General features: G+C 38.9%; 1 protein-coding gene across 2 annotated transcripts in view; it reads right to left on the reverse strand.

Moving 5' to 3' along the window:
- Window positions 1–20,048, reverse strand: part of LOC113640289 (cadherin-18-like) — a 102,112-nt gene that overhangs the window by 15,267 nt on the left and 66,797 nt on the right. For both annotated transcript variants that reach the window (XM_027142703.2, XM_027142702.2), the window contains exons 3-4: window positions 9,261–9,555; window positions 6,140–6,259 (exon numbers count right to left, since the gene is read on the reverse strand). In XM_027142703.2, the coding sequence (XP_026998504.2) occupies window positions 6,140–6,259; window positions 9,261–9,555 (415 nt within the window). The remainder of the gene's footprint in view (window positions 1–6,139; window positions 6,260–9,260; window positions 9,556–20,048) is intronic.

The raw sequence follows: 20,048 nt of genomic DNA on the forward strand, positions 1-20,048 counted from the left end.
ACCCCAGTAAAGGGTTGTGATTCATAATCCCACTTCTGTATTACAGGTGAGCAATGTTTCGCCTCCTGTGGTTAAAAGCAATGAGAACCTGGGGTTAAGTATGGAATTCACTAAATTAATTCATTAAGTTTACATTACTGTATTTATGGTGTTATAAAAAACAGAAAAAATCAACTCAAGCTAAACATGAGAAAGGTTATGTGTGCTATTGATAAATAGTGGCACTTCCTATTGATTTAAAGGAGCACTGTTTTTTAGCTCCCTGTACTCTTTCAGAACACATACTGTAAGAAACTGCTTCATTTGTTTAACGCTAGTTCTGAATGGATTCCATACAAATCACCTCATCTTTATTTACTCAGCACAGTTAAGTCAATATTTGTCAGCTTGAAAGACTACTGGGGCAAAGACTACTGCAGCGCTCACAGTAATCGGAATAAAAAGAACTTGACGGAAAAATAGAGTTACCAAAGTTACTTGTAACGACTGCAAATCACCAGAGTATTGATTAAGTTGAGAGTTACAAGAAATGTTTTAATTGATACCATGTAAAGGGAATACTGCTGTAAAAAAACCAAAAAAAAAACCACCTTATTTGTTTTTAATTGTTTGCAAGCAAAATTTTATTACACTTTTGTTTACAATTTAACAATATGATTTGTAAATCTATAAGCAATTATTTGTAGTAAAAACTGTCAAAAACTGTTTGTTTGATCAAACACTTTTTGTTTAGTGTTTGATCAAATGGAGTCCTGTACATTTGCTAACAACAAATCAACAGCTGCTAGCATAACTCAGAGCCACATTAGCTGAGCTTGAAAATTGTTAGGAAGAAAATAGAAAGCAAGTGGAAACTGTGAGATATCTGAAGCCGAGAGCATGTAAAAGAAACACAGTGTAAAGTTCCATCACACAGAAAACATTTGCTTCAAAGTCCACAATAGCCTTGAAGCTAAAAGTGATTAGCATGGCAAGGCAGCCCGAACTCCTGGGTGTTTCACTGATCGATAGCTGCAGGTCGTTTCTGGCTCCTGTTTAAACTCCTGGAAGAAGATCATTACAGCGGGGTGTAACACACAAATTCCATTTTTGTAATATCATTTTTTGGCTAAGTAGCAAGTAGCCTGATATAAGATAAGTACAGATATCAGATTGGGACAAATAGCTCTTTGGACAAAGCTATAAAGCATGTTCAATTTAGCCAGTGCCTGCCTCCTGTATCGCTTTAATATATTACACTGCCCGAGCTTCATGGCCAAGGTTAGCCAGCTTTCTTTTTTCATTATTTTACAGTTGACTGTATAACCTTGAACGCTATGAAACCTGGTTTTCTGAAGGCCTCGTGTTTAAAATGCAGCCATAACATCAATTGAAGTAGTGAGTCATAAATTCTGATGAGGCGTTGCAGAGAGGAACCGGCGCTCGGGGACAAATCTTTTCTCCAAGCATAAATACAGATCAATGAGTGTGTAATATATTTATGTATACACACACACACACACACACACACACACACACACACACACACACACACACACACACACACAGCATGAAGTGTACTAAAGAGATTAGTGTTAATTGAGATCTTTTCACCACTGAAATCACCAGAATATAACATTTTGCGCAGAAGTTATAAGCGAATAAACATATAGATAAACAAAGCACTGAATGTGATTACAATATTTAAAACAAGTTTATTTATAAATACTTTTATCACCATTTACTCAACAGTTGTTTAGAATTTTTATTTGAACAGCAGAAGCTATACATAAATTGGTTGCTATATATTTATTATATATGTAATCTGCTATTTGGGTGAAAATTCACATTTCGTAATGTATGATTTAGAAAACTAAAATGACTGAAAAAGCTTAGAACAGCTTATAAAATGCTTGCCTTGTTGCTAATTGTATAAATAAAGCCATAGAGGAAATTTGTCACCAAAAAAAAAAAATCTTTAGAGATCTGTGTGCGTACTGACAGAAATGCTAAAGAAGAAGCCAATACTAAAGCCTTGCTAGTGACTTACTTGTTAGTAACTTACAGGAAATACAGTAGAAATACCACAAAATCTACAGTATTGATTTAGAGAAACATTAGGAATTCTGAAGAAACATACTGTAGAATTTTTATATATTTATAGCATTTTGTGACCTAGCTACAGTAGCTGGCTAGCAGAAGTAGCACCACTCAAGCATTGTGGAAAAAAATTATTTGTATTAAACAAATAAGCAAACAAACAAATAAATTGAGCAGGACAGGAAATCAAAGTCAGATTATTAATCAAATATTAGGAATTAAATCTATCCATTAAAATATATTAGTAAGTAAACAAACAAATGATCAATATTTATTTATTTAATAAATACTAGCAGTGTTTTGTTCATAAGTGATGTTTATTATATACTGTATTATGAAAATGTCTGATTTTGTAAATATTTCTGCACACCAGCATTCTAAAATGTTCCTTTTTATTTTATTTAACACGCTGAAATCTGAACATAACTTTTGACTTGAACAACTCTGAATGTCCGCCAGACCGAATCAGCATGAATTGGTGTTCAGCCTCTGAAAACGCCAGCCACATTCCACCTCACACATCCTCAGCAGATCCACCTGCCAGATCGCAGGATTTCATCGCGCCACTGAGCGCAAAAAGCAAAATGTTCACGTTAAACAGTCCCTCTGTGTTTTGGCTACAGGCTGAGAGTGAGGAGAGAAAATAAGGTCGGACAGCAAGAGAGAATAAGGCGAGAACTTCTCCTTCATTTAGCTGAGGAGCACACAAGCGTCGGACAGCTTCTGAAAAGCTCTCAGATGGGATCAGCAGCGTGTGCGGCACTGTCAAGGTGAGTTAGCTAACAACACCGGCACAAGGGGGAATGGGGGATGGGTGACGAAGAGGCCATGAGGGGCAGGGAAGGTGAGGGTGTGGAGGAACTGGCTCATACACAAAAAAAAATTTGGCCGTTAGTTTAATGTGTGTGACAAGGTGTGAATGATGAAATCGTGTCACACCGGTGATCTAGTTTTGTAATAACAAGACGTTTTCTCGTAGTAACACCGAAATATTTTCTGCTAATAAAGTCATGTTCTCTCATGACAACAAGATGCTTTCGCACAGAAACAAAATGTTTTCCTGTAATGAGACATTTTCCTGTAATAAAACGCTGACTAAAGGATAAACATGTCTCATAGAAGGATGCGACTCGACCTGACTCGAGGACTCTATTTCCTAATTCTATTTTTATTCTGAATCTGAGGCATACACTCTAGCACACAAACTCGAACAGATCCCTCCATTTACAAGCTGCTAAAAATAAAAAAATTAAAAAGACAAGCAAAAAATGCTCAGAGCTCAATCGTGTCTAACCCTGCAAATATGACCCATAATTCCTGCTGTCCTGATCATGACCTCTGACTGTCAGTATCGTTAAACCTGGCAGGTACGTGACACCTGAAGCCCACGGGATACATGGCACAGGGAGAAGAACATCTTCAGACGATTACTCGCTCCCAGGAAGCCTCTATGGCTCTCTGCGGGCAGCGTTGACACCAAAATGACATGCTAATAGGTTCTGAAAGAACAGACAACACGATCCGCAGAATTTTATACACACCTCATTGTGAAAATTATTTATATGCACTACAACAAGCTGTGGATGTCTGAAACACATGCAGTACAGTGATCTCTGATGGCCGGGGATTATCGATCAGGTGGAAATCTATACGCTCGCTGGCCAGGAGAGCGATGAGGAATGCTTTCTATGCAGCATGAAAGATTTTCCTTTCAAAGCAAAAAGGCTTGAAGCAACTTTGGGGATTGATATCCAACGCACCAGGTAGAGACGCTGTGATGAAGAAATGTGTGGAAGACTCTAGTGGTCTCACAGTCTGATGATGAAGAAATTGCGTGTAAAAATAATGCTCTGTCATCATTCGTGACTAAACCCTAGCTCTGCTCGAGATTCTGAACAAACTCGGTCACGTAGCGTTCTGAGGCAGACGACTTCAACCAATCAGATCACATCATATCGTACCAGACTGAGTAAATTCACCAAATTGCAAAATAATTTCATATCATCTAATCACTTTTTTTGGATTACAAGTGTTATATTTATTTTGTGTTTGTTTGTTTGCCCCATGATTGTATGATTATTTTACAGGGAATTCTAGTGGAAAAATTAGCCACCAGTCTACATTCCTGATTGAATATCATGTTAGCAAAGCTAGTTCGCTAGTTTCACTGCAGTATTTCCTAGCTAGTGCTTTTCTCACATGCTAACAAATTTTCAGAATGAAGCTAGTTTCTTTCTTTTTCGCTGTATCATGGCTGACCCTGTGCTCTGACCCCAACCTCCAAAGTTAGAATATGTGAAGAAAGAATTTCACTGTGCTGTAATGTATATATGACAGAATAAAGTCTTCATCTATCTATCAGATTGTAAGCAAATCTCTACATCATATCCAATAATACATAACAAGATTTTGGACAAAATCAGCTCTACGATTATAAATGATATCATATTATATTATATTTAAAAGAAAGACCTTCTGCTCTGCCATGTTCTAGTCATCTGAACAGTTCATGTAACGCTTTATTCGCCCTGAAAAGCAGCTTAAAAGGTGGGCAAGTAATACATTTATGTAGCTCATTCCTAACCTTTATGCGCAACGTGAACCATTTTCTATCACGATAGCTCGAGATGGTCATTGGTTTTTGGTGGCTTACAGCAGAGAGCAATATCATTCTCCCTGAAATATCACTGGAATTTTATATAATGGACCTTTACAGCCAGGTTCAAGTCCAGTTCAACATATAATCGATGCTCGTTCTCTCTCTCGCTGAACGCTATCCATCTCTTTCTCTCTTGTCTTCTACGCATCATCTATTGCTGTCTTCACAGACACACACACACACACACACACACACACACACACACACACACACACACAATCCGTCCACTTTATACACTCAAAGGGCTATACAGACATTTACCGGGATGCTTTGCCCACAAAGACAAGGCAACAAAAGGCGCAGTCTGCTAGTGGGAGGGAGGGAAGCACTCAGAGGCACTCTTATTTCTTTCCAAGCTCAGAACAAGGCTGAAAGGCCCTCCACAATAAGAGAGGCCGTCAATTATAGTCTGCAGAGGCTGGCACAATAACCGGTGCAATAAGAAGGTTGTTTAATGGGCTTCCTGATGCTCTGGTCTTAAGGGTCTGCTGCAGTGGACTGACTCACTCGCTGATTACTTTTCACCAGGAGAAAACACTGAACAACACTTTTTATGATGAGTGCCACCATCCGCTTATCGCTTTAGCGAAGGTTTCCAAAGACTGCAGCAACAGGAATACCAGATTTAAGTCATGGGGCTGTTTTACAGAGGTAGAAGTTCAGATTAGCTCAATAACGTGACTGTAATGTTCGAACTGCTCGAAAATACTGTCAATAAAAAGCATCAATGAAAATAAAATCGGCAGACGAGCGGGTTGTAATCGTAACTGGAAGCCCTTTTCCCTTTCCGCCGTCACATGCTAGCAATCACACTTCTTGTTTTTCCGCTTCAAATATGCGCAACGTAAATATTGAATGTTTTTTTTACATTGCTGGGTGTTTGAGCTAACATTAAACGATAGCTAATATTAGACAAGCAAAAACGAAAAAGCAATAAATAAATTAGTCACCGATATTTATTATGGACGCCACCAAAAATTTAGGATGATCTAAAAAAAATTATACTTTTTCAGCAAGGATGTGTAAGTAATTATAACATAACGATAAGTATCTGGTTAAAAACACAGGTCCAGTCTGTCACTCCAGACTCTCTACACGGTTAGACATGGGGTCGCTCTACATGACGACTTTTCTCCTGTGAACGTTTCAAGTATCTGCATCTTAAATAATGCCAAACACCAGTGGCAGCTTTTCCTTTTCCTCCCCAAGCCCCTGTGATATCCTGAAACCCTGAACCCTGGGGTTTGTATCTCAGGCGTGTGATTGTGAGAGGAGTGTGTAATGAACCTGAACTGCTAGGCTCCCTGTAGAAGGCGTAATAACAGAGGAAACCAGTGATGACTATATATAGACAGCACCGTTAGCGAGAAGGAGGAGAAGGCATGCTCTGATTCTGCTCACCGGTTTTGGGGTCGATGCTAAAATACGCCTGGCCCTGCAGGACACTGTAGACTATCCTGGCGCTGTTGCCGTACGTGGGGTCGTCAGCGTCCGTGGCAGTGATCTGGAGAACCGAGGTTCCTGTGTGGAAGGAAAGAGAGATGTGGTTTAGAGCAAGTGGGATTAATTTGAGTGAATCTGTCATACCAAAAGATCTAGTAGAGCTAGTCCTAATGGATGTGCTGATATATGCAGGGCACCAAACATTTGGGTCCTTTTAGCTGAGAGACACTTTAAGAACCTGACATGGAAGGCATCACATAATTGCAGTGTAATTACTGATCTCCATTTAGTCAATTTCAGCTCTTTTTAATGCCCTTTTTGTGAGTTTTTGTGTTTGATCAGTGATATCTAATACACACACACACACACACACACACACACACACACACACACACACACACACACACACACACACACACACACGCAGGAAATTCAGTGAAACTTGTGCTAGGAAACTCAGTTAATTCAGTTCAGACTGCTATTAAAAATTCACAAACAGATGTTCAACCTGAGACCGACACGAAATCATGTTCTGCTCCACTATTTTTACATCATACATCTGAGCCGCTCTCACACTCAATAAACCGTACGCTGACACAAAGAACTAAAATTCAAGCAGTCAGAGAGTTTGAGTGAGCTGGTGATCGGGTGATTAGAAGTTCAAACCCAGACCACCCAGAGTGCCACTGGAGGATGGAGCAAAGCCCTTAACCATAAGCTTAACAGCTCCAGGAGCTCTGCAGCATGGCCGAGTCTGCACCATGAACTCCACCTCCTTGAGAAAAAACAATTCCCTATCAGGAACAAAGCATGAACATATAAACCTAAGCCCTTTTTTTTTTTAAATCCAGTTGCTCGCTCTTGCTGGCTTGTTCATACAGGCAACGTTACGTCAACACAAACAAATTTCTCCATCCATCAGCGCCCTATGCTGGAGAGCTGCAGAGCGCTAACTCCATCCACTGCAGTTATGTATTTTGTTTGGTAAATTTTTTATTTATTTGTGTGTGAGTGGGTGAAGTAAATCGAGTCGGTGAAGTAAGCAGTTCAATTGGAGTCCTCTGGTGTGTGTGTGTGTGTGTGTGTGTGTGTGTGTGTGTGTGCACTCAGGGGTGGTGAAGAATCGATCACTTCATGGCTTCTCGGCCTGAGCTTGGCTAATCGATGGAGAGAGGGAGGAAAAGGTCTGCGCACAATTAGCGCTTTCCTAACACGTTCCTGCAGAGTTATTTATCAGCTGCACGGGACGACACTCGCTCAGGCGAAACGCAGGTAAGTGCTGTGTTTTGTTCAGCTTAAACACCAGCATTCCAGTGCTGGGAAACTGTCCAGGAAGGAATCACACTCCAGGATCACGGCGTCAGCACAAATAATACTAAAAGGTTTTTTTAGCATGTGAAGTGTAGCGTATACGGGGCTGATCCTGCACGCTGCTGAAACAACAGTTTTCTCTTCTCGGCTGAGGCGTTTTAAAAAGCTGCTCTCTTGAGGTTCTCTGTAACCACGCCAAGACTTCATAAATTGTAGCTGCAAACAAGCAAGATGTGGAAGAAGCAGAACGCCGCAGTGTTCCATCACAAACTGATGACCCAGCTAATAAAGCCATGAGCTGCTCTGAGATCAGATCAGTCCGGTCCCTCAGCTGCCGGCTTGCTCTCACGCTTCTCACACTTCCTGTTTCTCACTCTGTTCTTTTTTTTAAACATGTCTCAGCTGTCTCGTAGACGTTTATACACGTGGTCTGTATCACTGTTTCAGAAAGTAATCAAAAAAGAAGAAAAAATATCAATGCACCAAATCGGACCAGATTATTCCTTCACATATGGTTAAAGACGGAGGTCTGTACAAGCAATATGTCAATACTACAGACACGAATTATTCTTAGAGCACGAGCAGAAATACGCTATTTCGTTCATGAAAACCTGCTAGATTTAAAAATGATTTTAAATGAAAAATCAAAAACAAAAAGATAAAAAACAAACAGGCAAAATCGGACCGCAGCTTTCACACAAATCACTGAGTCTGCAATATAATAGAGTAAAAATATAATAAGATTCTAATAAGAAAAGAAGGGCCTTGTCTATTTATGTAGAGTATTAATGTAAATATTCCGAGTCACAAAAATATTTCCTTTTTTTACTCCTCTGCTTTTCTGATACACATTTTTATTTTTATTTTTTGGTTATCAGCCCGATACAGAACCTGAATATCGGATCGGTTCCATGTCTGATCAATACCACGTCCCAGTATGCGTACAAGTGCCGGGTTCTTGGTTCTCATCATTTCTGACACAGAAATTGATTCATTCAGAATCTACTTATTATTAATTGATACGAGACATGACAGATTTTTTTTTCCGACTGACACAGAGACTTGTGTGTGTTTATGTATATCTGCTAACAGACTTGTTCATTAGAACGTTAGCTCATGTTCTTCAAAACAAGTCTCGGTTTCAAGTTAATACGATGATTGGACGTTGCTTGCCATTTTTTTCTATATTCCAGCAGCCATGACTGAATTCTCTCTCTCTCAGTTTCCTTTAAAGTTCAGAATAAATTCTACCACATTTAGTTTCTCTGTGATCTTATGACACGCTGCCTCTGTTTTTTTTAAACCTCAGTGCTGTTTTATTTTTAATTTCTTTTTTCTTTCTTGCACACACACACACAGACACAGACACACACACACACACACACACACACACACACACACACACACACACACACACACACACACAGTCCATTTCTTTAAGTCTTTCTGTCTCTGCTTTCTCCCCTAAGGCTCTCTCTCTCTCTCTCTCTCTCTCTCTCTCTCTCTCTCTCTCTCTCTCTCTCTCTCTCTCTCTCTCTCTCTCTCTCTCTCTCTCTCTCTCTCTCTCTCTCTCTCTCTCTCTCTCTCTCTCTCTCTCTCTCTCTCTCTGTTCCACTGGTTATTCCACTCTTTCATTAACTCACATTTCCCTTCAGAATCCCTTCCTATCAATACACACCCACACAAACACACACACACACACACACACACACACACACACACACACACACACACACACACACACACACACGCGCGCGCTTATGCTCACCGATGTCGGCCATCTCGGGTACGGAGGCAGTGAAGGGGCCATTGGGAAAAGTAGGTGCATTGTCGTTCACATCCTGAACCTTGATTATGAACTCGGACTCAGGCTCCACTGTGTGATGCGTGACGCTGTGAATGGCGCGAGCGTGGAGAACGTAGTGGTTCTTCTTCTCACGGTCCAGGCTCTTTGTGGCATGAATGTCTCCTGTAGACTCATTAATGGTGAAGATGGTCCCAGCGCCTTCTCCTGAGAGGAGATACCGCACAGAGCCGTCACCCTTATCCGAGTTTGAGTGCAGCTGGAGAAGGACAGAGGAAATAAACGAGTCTGTAGTGGATTACGTAATCACACCGCAAGACTATAAACAGCAAGAAAAGAAGAAAAGACTGCAGATTGTGTGGTTCTTGAAAAATAATCACCTTCAGAAGAGTCACACCGAGTTACTCTGCTTTCTAAAAGAAAATGGAATCAACTCTTTCTGACCAATCAGAAGACAGAATTCAACAGTTTATCACATATAAAATGTGATTCTATATATAATTCTGATCTCATATCAGAAAAAGAAAGGCCACGAATAAAATAAAAAGAAATAAGAAATGCTAAAGAATAATTCTTAATGCCACTGCTCTCTTCCCTTCACTTGTTTGTGCCTGAAGTTTGATGAACCTTTTTTTGTGAATCTGTTAAATAATAAATGAAACGGTTTCAGAGAGCAGCAGCAGCAGCTGTATTTAAACTTCTTTTCTTTTAAACAGTAATCTGAACACAATACAGGGCTATTCTTCTTCGCAGAGCGCACTGTGATCTGGCTTTCTGTGAAAGTCTTACAGTACATCTTGTTATTGCGTACGGTGTAATTGCTGTTAATTGAGAAAGATAAGAGTGTAGCGTCGCTGCTTCACAGCGCCAAGGTTCCATAACACATCAAACCTTCACCAGGGAACAAAAGACAAGATGTTTTGTATATTATATTTTGATCAAATGAGTCAGTGAGGTTCACTTCATTGTTGGAGAAGATTACAGTGAAAGGTGGAAACTGAAGCAACATTCTTCCGTACGTATAAATAACCGACTTCATGATTAACAAACAAAGATTTTACACAGGTTTGTCTTACATGCTTTCCTGTCTCTGTTTTTGAGTCGTATTTAAAAGTATTTGAGTCAGTGAATCTTTCTGCCATGACAGAGATTTGCTCCTCTCGTTTAAAAAATCAGTGATGACTCTTTGAGTCTTTCGGTCATGACTGGGATATTCACTGGTTCAGTGAATCTTTGATTAAATGAATCACATTTATTCATGACTAAGCTTTACGCCTCTCTCGTTCAGCGAATCGGTGTTTGAATGTGAGCGAATGAATCTTTTTTGTTCCTGTCTCAATTCAGTGAATCACTGTTTCAGTCAGTGGCTCCTTTTGGTTTAAGATTGAAAAATCACCTCTCTGTTGTGCAGCAGATGAGTGTGAGCACAGAGAATGAATCGGTGTTGACTTATTGAATATTTTTGGTAATGACAGAGATTCGCTCCTCTTCGAGTCTTATTTTTCTAAGGACTAAGATTCAGTGAAACAGTGTCAGTGAATTCAGTGTGTCATTTAGTCAGAGCTGGAAATTTCACTAATTTCAGCTAGAGTTTCAGTAATAATTCTTCTAAACATGGACACATAATTGCCCATTTATTCAAGATGAACAAATCGGTGAACAAACCTGAATGATTCATTTAACTGAACTGACTCAACTGAATCAAGCCACTGAAAAAACTAAAAAATTTTCATCTTTGCAGTTGCATATTATCAATTTTAATGGAATACACCATAGAAAATACTTACAGTAAGTGTCATAAACTATAACTGATGAACTCATTGTTGAACTCAGGCATTGATCTGGACCAAGATATTTTAAATAAAAAAGCAGCAACTTCATCCATCTGCAGCCAAGCACCAAAAAAAAAAAAAAAAAAAAAAAGATTTAATTAAAGAATGTTATCTCAGAAATCACCTACATTTTAAGAACTCATTTCAGAGCGTTCAGGTTGCCTCGAGCGTGGAATCGTTTCTGTTTTTATTAGTGCAATAAAATCACAGACGCAGCACTGAGCAAGAAGAAAGAAAAAAAAAGACCCTACATTGATCGTAGCTTAAAGGCACATCTGTGAAACTGACCGCAACAAGTTTGAAAGAAATTGCTTTTCTCCCAAACAAATGAGACAGCACTCAAACCTGGTTTCACACGATTCACCAGAAAAAAGGTCCTTTGTTGTTGTTTTTTAAAAATCTTTCACCTGCAAAACTTTCACCTCGCTCTCGTCCGAAGAGACTTTTTATCTCCTCGTGCAGTAAAAGGAGACTCTAAGAGCATTTAAAGAGTGTCAATAATTTCACTTCACATTCAAATGCAATAAAACATCTTTTTGGAGAAGATGATCTTTTTTATGCCTCTCTCTATAAATAAGGAATAAAATTCTTAGTGTCACGATCAGTGTTGTCCAAGTTACTAAGAAATAGTAACTAGTTATAGTTACTAGTTACTTCATTCAAAAAGTAACTCAATTACTTTATTGATTACTTTCATAAAAAAAACACGTTACTGTTAAAAGTACCTTTTTAGTTACTTTTTTAAAGAAATAATGAGCATATTTCCACTTTGAGAAACTTGTCTTGCTCACGCCTTGACTCGCCATTACTGCCTCACATACTTGAATAAATGGAAACACGCCCACAATGCGGCGTCTTCGTGTTTACATGTTGGCATCCACCAATCCTACAATGCGTCGCTGCTGTAAACAGGTTAGGCCGTAGGCTACACTTCAGCCAAAATGAATTAATTTTAAAAAGTAACGGACAAACACATCATATGGTAACGGTAACGGAGTTAATTTATTTAAAAAGTAATGCGTTAGAGTATTAGTTACTGTCAAAAGTAACTGCGTTACTTAGTAACACGTTACTGCCCAACACTTGTCACGATGATAAACGATGGACTTTAGCCTGAAGGTGTTTTATTAAAACAGCACACAATATTACAGTTTTTATTTATATCCAATATATTCATATTATGTTATATGTTGTGGAACGTACTCGAAACGATTTAATAATAAGAAACATAATCCCTCGTTCCCTCATCAGCCTCTTCTTTATTCTCGCTCCGTTGTTACCGAAACCAACATAAAAACAAATCTTTGCTGAAGATATTGGAGAACGTACAGCTTTAGCTCTGACTGTTACAAAGCACTGACACTGGAGACTCCTTCCAGACATGATACATAAACATCTCCTTACAGAAAACATCTGTTGTAAATTCCCTTGGAATGTGCTGTTACTATGGAAACGATAACATAGTAGATAAAGTTATTCAGCCCATTCAGGATTTCCCAATTTTATGACCAAATCAATTTATCAAATCAAGCAAGATTTTGGAATTTTTCAAAATGACGCAGTTTTGTGACATCATCACAACAGGTGTCCAGATGAATCCCTCCACCGTTGGTGTGCGTGGAACATGAGTACATCTCTCAGAGAAACACATTACAGATGTGTCTTAAAAGAAGTTAAAATGGAGAATCCTGTACTTGTGATTTCATCAGTTCAAAAAGCACAAGAAACTCTGCAAGTTTCATCACAAATTTTGAAAAAAAACTTGCTAAATCAAACTGAATATGGAAAATGAATCAAACGCTTCTGACCAATCAGGACTGAGTGTTGACTATAACAAGATTTATTCTATATTCTGTTTTGAATGCTACATTGTATGCAGCTCCTGATTACATTTTTCCTAAAAAAAAAAAAAACTTTTGTTCGAGAAACTTCTCCAGCCACAGTGACACCTCTAACACAAGAGTTCTCTGGTGCTCCATCAGTGTAAAAAGTTAGTTGTACTTTTTCAGCTCAGGTGAAACACAGAGTGCAGACGCTCAGCTCCTCTGACATTTTGAGGATAAAGCCTTTGGCGCCTGGCGGGCTGAATATGAAACATGAGCAGAGAAGGAAGGAGTGCGGACTGATTCATGCCGGCTTCATCCCACTGCAGACTGCACCATATTTCCCCAAAGCACTGCGCTTATAACAACTTTAATCTTCACGGCTCAGAGTTACACTGCGCCGGTAAAGCGGTGCGGAGAAAAATAAAGCCGAAGAAGAACAAAAAAAGAAAAATTTTAAAGATGTTGTTAATTCAGTCGCCTCTTGTTGGGGTTGATTCTGATTCTAATGTTTTGTGTGTGTCATATTTTTTTCTTTTAAACAAATTTGCAATTTTTTTCATTTAAAGCTGCAATAGCTGTGTTTTTTATTTCATACTTGAACAAATAAACAGGAAAATATCTTAAACATGATTAAAATGATGCATTTACAGTACAGACCAAAAGTTTGGACACACCTTCCAAAAGTTTGGACACACCACCTTTTCAACAGGACAATGACCCCAAACACACCTCCAGGCTGTGTAAGGGCTATTTGACCATGAAGGAGAGTGATGGGGTGCTGCGCCAGATGACCTGGCCTTCACAGTCACCGGACCTGAACCCGATCGAGATGGTTTGGGGTGAGCTGGACCGCAGAGTGAAGGCAAAAGGGCCAACAAGTGCTAAACATCTCTGGGAACTCCTTCAAGACTGTTGGAAGACCATTTCAGGTGACGACCTCTTGAAGCTTATCAAGAGAATGCCAAGAGAGTGCAAAGCAGTAATCAAAGCAAAAGGTGGCTACTTTGAAGAACCTAGAATATGACATATTTTCAGTTGTTTCATACTTTTTTGTTATGTACGTATATAATCCCACATGTGTTAATTCATAGTTTTGATGCCTTCAGTGTGAATCTATAATTTTCATAGTCATGAAAATAAAGAAAACTCTTTGAATGAGAAGGTGTGTCCAAACTTTTGGTCTGTACTGTAAGTGCAACGCTATTACATGGCTGAGGAATTCTTCTGAAAAACCTCCTCAGTGCTCGTTTGTGTTTTTAACGAGCCTTCTGTCGATCGTTTAATAGCCACACCCCCTTTAGACTTAGCCCCACCCACTACCCATTTCAGGCTGAAATCCATAAGCACCTAGCTAAGCCAGATCATTCCTCTATGAGTCAAAAACTATGATTGAATAAAAGATATATAGATTTAAAAAAATCCATTATTGTGATTTTTCATTCGGAAATTTGCACAAAAATTTTGAAATTAGAATAAATTTTTACATTTACTCGACGCTTGTGATTTCCATTGTGATTTTTTTTTTCTCTAGATGAACATATTCCCCAGCTTAAAGGAAATTATAACTGTGTTTGAAATATTAGCGAAACACGCAAGCCTGTGGCTTGCAACTGTGTGTGTGTGTGTGTGTGTGTGTGTGTGTGTGTGTGTGTGTGTGTGTGTGTGTGTGTGTGATTTGCATTCCTTTTTCCTCTTGTCAGCTTCCTCATCTTCCTCATCTGTAATAAGCATTTATGAATCTTTTATGTCGATTGAGAACAGGTTGTCGAGGTAATCACGGCCCCCTCGCTCTGTATCTTTTCTGAGAAAATCGAGCAACTGCGGATTTTTCAAATTTCCGCCCTTCCGTAACAACAGAGCATTAACACAAAGTTTTTTCTGCAATAATCCATAATTACAGCAAACACATTTACAGCTAAGCAGCTCGGTGCCAAAAACAAGCCCGAGGGCAAACAGGAAGCTGAGAGAAAGCGTGAACCGCTTGAGAGATGCGATCATTTTCAGGTTACTTATCCAATGATCCATGCTGGCATTTTATTCGCTAATGATCACTATGTAGGACACCGAATGAGCTTCATCCAAAAAGTCGAAAAACAAAATCTGCCAGAGCAAGTCCCTGAGTGTAAAAAAAAAGCCAATGTAATAACTTGGCACGCTGATCAGGCTGATAGTGAAACAACCACACACACACACACACGGACACACAGACACACACTGTGCATCTCTGTATCTTGGCTACTCCTAAAATCCCACAACAGGGAGCAATTAGTCAGGACGACATTGACCTTCTAAAGTTCCTCCCTGTGGCTATAAGGAACGTTCACCTTCACGGAGATGTGCGCAAGGCCAACGCTTTTCCTGCTTTTTTCTCTGCACCTGCAGATCCCAGTCCGTGCACAAGAGTCATGGGAGTTGTCATGTATCCCCACACACACCACCACACACACACCCACACACAGAGCAATACTCCTGTCATCACCTCCCAGGACCACACAGCACAAGAGTGTTCATTTCTAAAGACGATTTGTTCCCAAACCAGTCGACGCTTTGAGTCAATAGAAATCGATTCACATGTCTAAAGATCCAGAACAGATTCTGTCACGTGCTATAAACGATTGATTTATTTATTTGATAATACGTTTAATTAGTTTGCCCACATTTATTAGATGATTATATGAGTAATATGTGAAAAAACACATAATGTGTATTTCAGTGTTTGCACATGTGAACCTGAACTTGAGTCATGAAAAATAAATGAATGTGTAGAAAAAAGAAAATCACATGTGAAAACATATTTCATGTGGGACAAAAAAAAAACAAAAACAAACATATTTGTTAATTATTAAAAAATGTTAAAGTGAATCTTATGTCATGTGAATGTCATGTGTCATCTTATGTCATCGAAATGTCATGTGAAAATCACATGTAAAACTTAACTAGTATAAAAAATTCACAGGTAGGAATAAATAACTGTTGTGCATCTCACCCGAACGTAAGATCAATAAATCAAGTGGAAAAATTAAGTTAAAAGAAAACAAATCATCAAATATAATACATGAAAACAAAAGAATCATGTAAAAAGAACCAAATCGTTCAAACGAATCATTCAACAAATGACTCACTAAAAAGAATAAAAGACCAACATGTACAATTATGAATAATATATTACCAGGCTGTCTTTATAAAAAAAGTTAATAAAGAGGTTCATTATTACTAGCCATGTTCCTGTTAGTGCAGCACGCTTCACCGTTGCTAGTATAACAGTATAATAGCTGGCTTTTACAGTCATCAATTAGTGTCAACTGCTTGGAAATGATGGTTTTATTGTGTAATTGTATTTGCTCTGCTATGAATGTAAAGCAGTGATGTGTGAGAATTTAATTAAAATAGCTATCTTGTATACTAATCAAGTGTTTCGCTAATCAAGTGGCAAAGGTTAACTTTAGCATTGTAAATTGTTATCACTGTATAAATAAAACAATATAATCACACAGAAGTGTATATTTAGCAGTGCTCGTGTGTGTAAGTGAAACTTGTGTGTTTTAATGTCATAACAAGCTCCTCGTTAGAGAATCTTTGCTTGGGTAGCATCATCGATCCTTTCCTGACAGTTCCTGTTAAATGGCGTATCAATATTCATAACATGTCATATTTTAAGGAACGTGATTAATCGGAGCATTTCAATTCTCCCACATCTTACAGTGTGGAGTGCAGTCTCAGAGTCTGAGCTCAGGCCTGCGTGATAAGAGGCAGGAAAAAGGAAACGCTTCAATTATCCGATACACCGTTCACACTGCAAAAGCCTCCTGATTAGATCAAGACTCGGGCGCTTCGGGTGCATCCGCTCACAGCAAATTACAGCACTGTCTGGCAGAAAAAGGTCAATTTTACACTGCAGCAACACCATGATCTAAAAAGCACATGCTGCCGATGGTGTGGAAAAAGGTGACCCTCTGATTTTTATCTCGGATTCCGATTACGTATCTGTGGAGCGGTGAGAAAAGCCTGCAGCCAAGTGATATCAGACTCCATCTGACATCTTTATCCTCTTCACATACACACACAATAAGGTCTAATACGCAGCTGCTGGATGTGGATTACACAAAGCGCTAGTATGCTATCGTAACATGCTACGGCTAGTATGGATTTAACAATAAAACTTTACTCATCATCAATCAGCACTATCAGTCTATCCTTCAATTTGTTGCCATTTATTTATTTATTAAATAAACCTCAGTTCAGTGTAATCAACTGACAAAGAAGGATATAAACAAATAAAATGCTTAGTAGGTTGTGCTGGATCAACTGCTATTCTATGTGCAGCTGAATAATGAGTGCAGGAGCCATTTTTTGAAATTAAAGCAGTGATTAATAGGATTTTTATAACAAGCGCTAATCGTACAGGGATTCTATGATTCATTCATCATTTGAACAACAAAATCTACACAACGAACATGAGAAAATTTTATAGTGTAAGTCCTTATTTAGCTTCATGGCACTTCAGTTGCAGATGCTGAATGATCTGTGAATGATCTATGATGCTTGATGAGTTCACAAAACATTTACGCAAATATGAAAAAGCACAAACGTTTTACCAGAAAGGAACTGTTATAGGGAGGAACAGGAAATGATGTAAATGCAGATTTCAGTGGGAATCAGTAACAGTAAGGACTCATCAGGGTCTTGGTGTGAATGCAAGCTAACGTATAGTAATTTGTTAATTTTTGCCTGGAGCTTTTAATACTCACAAGTTTAAAGCAATGATTAGAAACGACTGACTGAACAATATTCTTCCGTTGCTACAGTCTTCTTTTCACAATAACAGTTAAGGGCGGTAACTTTCTTTAACATATATGATGTAAAATATGTTTTCTCTGAATATGATGACACTGAGACAGGAAATGAGGAATTCTAGACAGGAAATTAGGACAGGAAACTGAAAGTCAATTTCTTTTTCATTGTCTAGACTCCTTTTGGTCTTTTTATTACTCCGGAGTGACCAATTGTCTGGGAGATAGTCATACCTACTAGTGATGATCACAATTTCTCTATTTGATTTAGAAATAATGTAGAGATGTCACTAATTGGACTACAGAACATGGGACATCTGCGCAATCTGGAGTCCGTAAGTGAAAACACGGGACTCATTCGAGATGAAGCAGATGGTCAGTGTGCTGCTGCTATGTTGAAAATTAGATCAGTGTAATATTTTTTAACCTCAGCTGCAGCTCTTCAGTACAAACTCGCTTTCTTTCTGCCCTTCTCCACTCGCTCGAGCTGCCAGACTGTTACCAAGGAGATTAAATAGAGAGAAACAGAGCATATTGCTAAGAGCAAAGCTTAAGCTGTTTGTTTCTGCGTGCATGTGGGTGCCAAAGAGATGAAAAGCCAATCTATTTGCTAACAGCAGCATATAGGAAATTATGAGTGCGCAAACAAAGTGGAACCGCAAACAAATTCTTACATTTTTATTTTCTATTTTCAAAGAGAAGTGCAAAAAAAAAACTTGGCTAAAACGGGAGTTGGATGTCTTCCACGCCACACGCTGCTCCGGCTCGGGTGATGGAGTAGAAATCAAAGGCCTGACAAAGCGAGTCCCTCGGGAGCGTTAGTGTTACTTTGCCCTTGAGCTAGGCACTTAGCCGACAATCCCACAGCACACTCTCAGTAACAAATGCACAGTGCAGATAACAGCTTGTTGATAACAGCATTAGATCACTTCGCCGCATATGTTTTTTTTTTTAATCTTTTCAATTTCTGAACAAATCTCCTTATAGTAAACTCTTCCTGCGTCTGGGTCTCACACGCGCCTCAGCATTTACAATGCAATTTGAAATCCGAGCGGATGTTTTAGAAGAACTGAATATTTTAACCAGGTATTTGTGTGTGTGTGTCTGTGTGTGTGTGTGTGTGTGTGTGTGTGTGTATTTATCACGTCCTCCTACACATATCCGGGAGAGATTTCTCCAAAAAGATAAAGTCTGATAAAAAATATAATAAATTATTCACTAAGTTTTTTTTAGTGAGTAATAAATAATGAGACAGATAAAGCTGTGTTTAAAATATGTGTTTAAAAATGATACCATTAAAGATATCTGATGTGAGTTAGATTATAGATAGGACTGTGCCTTGATTACTCTTTATATATTTACCTTTACCTGGAATGAATGACACACCTTCTTCATTGAGACTGACACAGAAGCCACACCTCCTACACTGAGACTGACACAGAAGCCACACCTCCTTCACTGAGACTGAATCAGAAGCCACACCTCCTTCACTGAGAGTGACTCTGAAGCCACACATCCTTTACAGAGACTGACACAGAAGCCACACCTCCTTCACTGAGACTGACAGAGAAGCCAAACCTCCTTTACTGAGATTAACTCAGAAGCCACACCTCCTTTACTGAGACTGACACAGAGGCCACACCTCCTTCACTGAGACTGACACAGAGGCCACACCTCCTTCACTGAGACTGACACAGAGGCCACACCTTCTTCACTGAGACTAACACAGAGGCCACACCTCCTTCACTGAGACTAACACAGAGGCCACACCTCCTTCACTGAGACTAACACAGAGACCACACCTCCTTCACTGAGACAGGCACAGAGACCACACCTCCTTCACTGAGACTAACACAGAGGCCACACCTTCTTCAGTGAGACAGGCACAGAGACCACACCTGCTTAAATAAGACTAAAGGACACACTGAGAAGGGTAAACAGGCCACACCTTCTTCATTTACATATATTTAGCATTTTGCATCACATCTCCATTTGTTATGTAGTCTAAGTAATCGTCACGGCTGAGTTTTAACTTGTCATTAAATTCAGTCCTGTCCTTTATTTTGCTATTACAGTCACTGAATAATCACACAATGTTTTGTGTTTAAAGATTATAATAAAGGTTTCTTATCGTATTATTTGAAGACAAAATATGTTAAGAGCGCTACAAGCTTCAAAGGAAATTACAGCTTGTGAGACAAAAAAAAAACAACAACAAAAACAAACAAAAGAAAGGAATTAATATTTCATCATGAACATTGTAATAATCTTTTTTCTGTTTCACAAGTGGTCACATGTCTTTAA

Source organism: Tachysurus fulvidraco, chromosome 22 (genome assembly GCF_022655615.1).
Source record: "Tachysurus fulvidraco isolate hzauxx_2018 chromosome 22, HZAU_PFXX_2.0, whole genome shotgun sequence".
Taxonomy (NCBI): domain Eukaryota; kingdom Metazoa; phylum Chordata; class Actinopteri; order Siluriformes; family Bagridae; genus Tachysurus; species Tachysurus fulvidraco.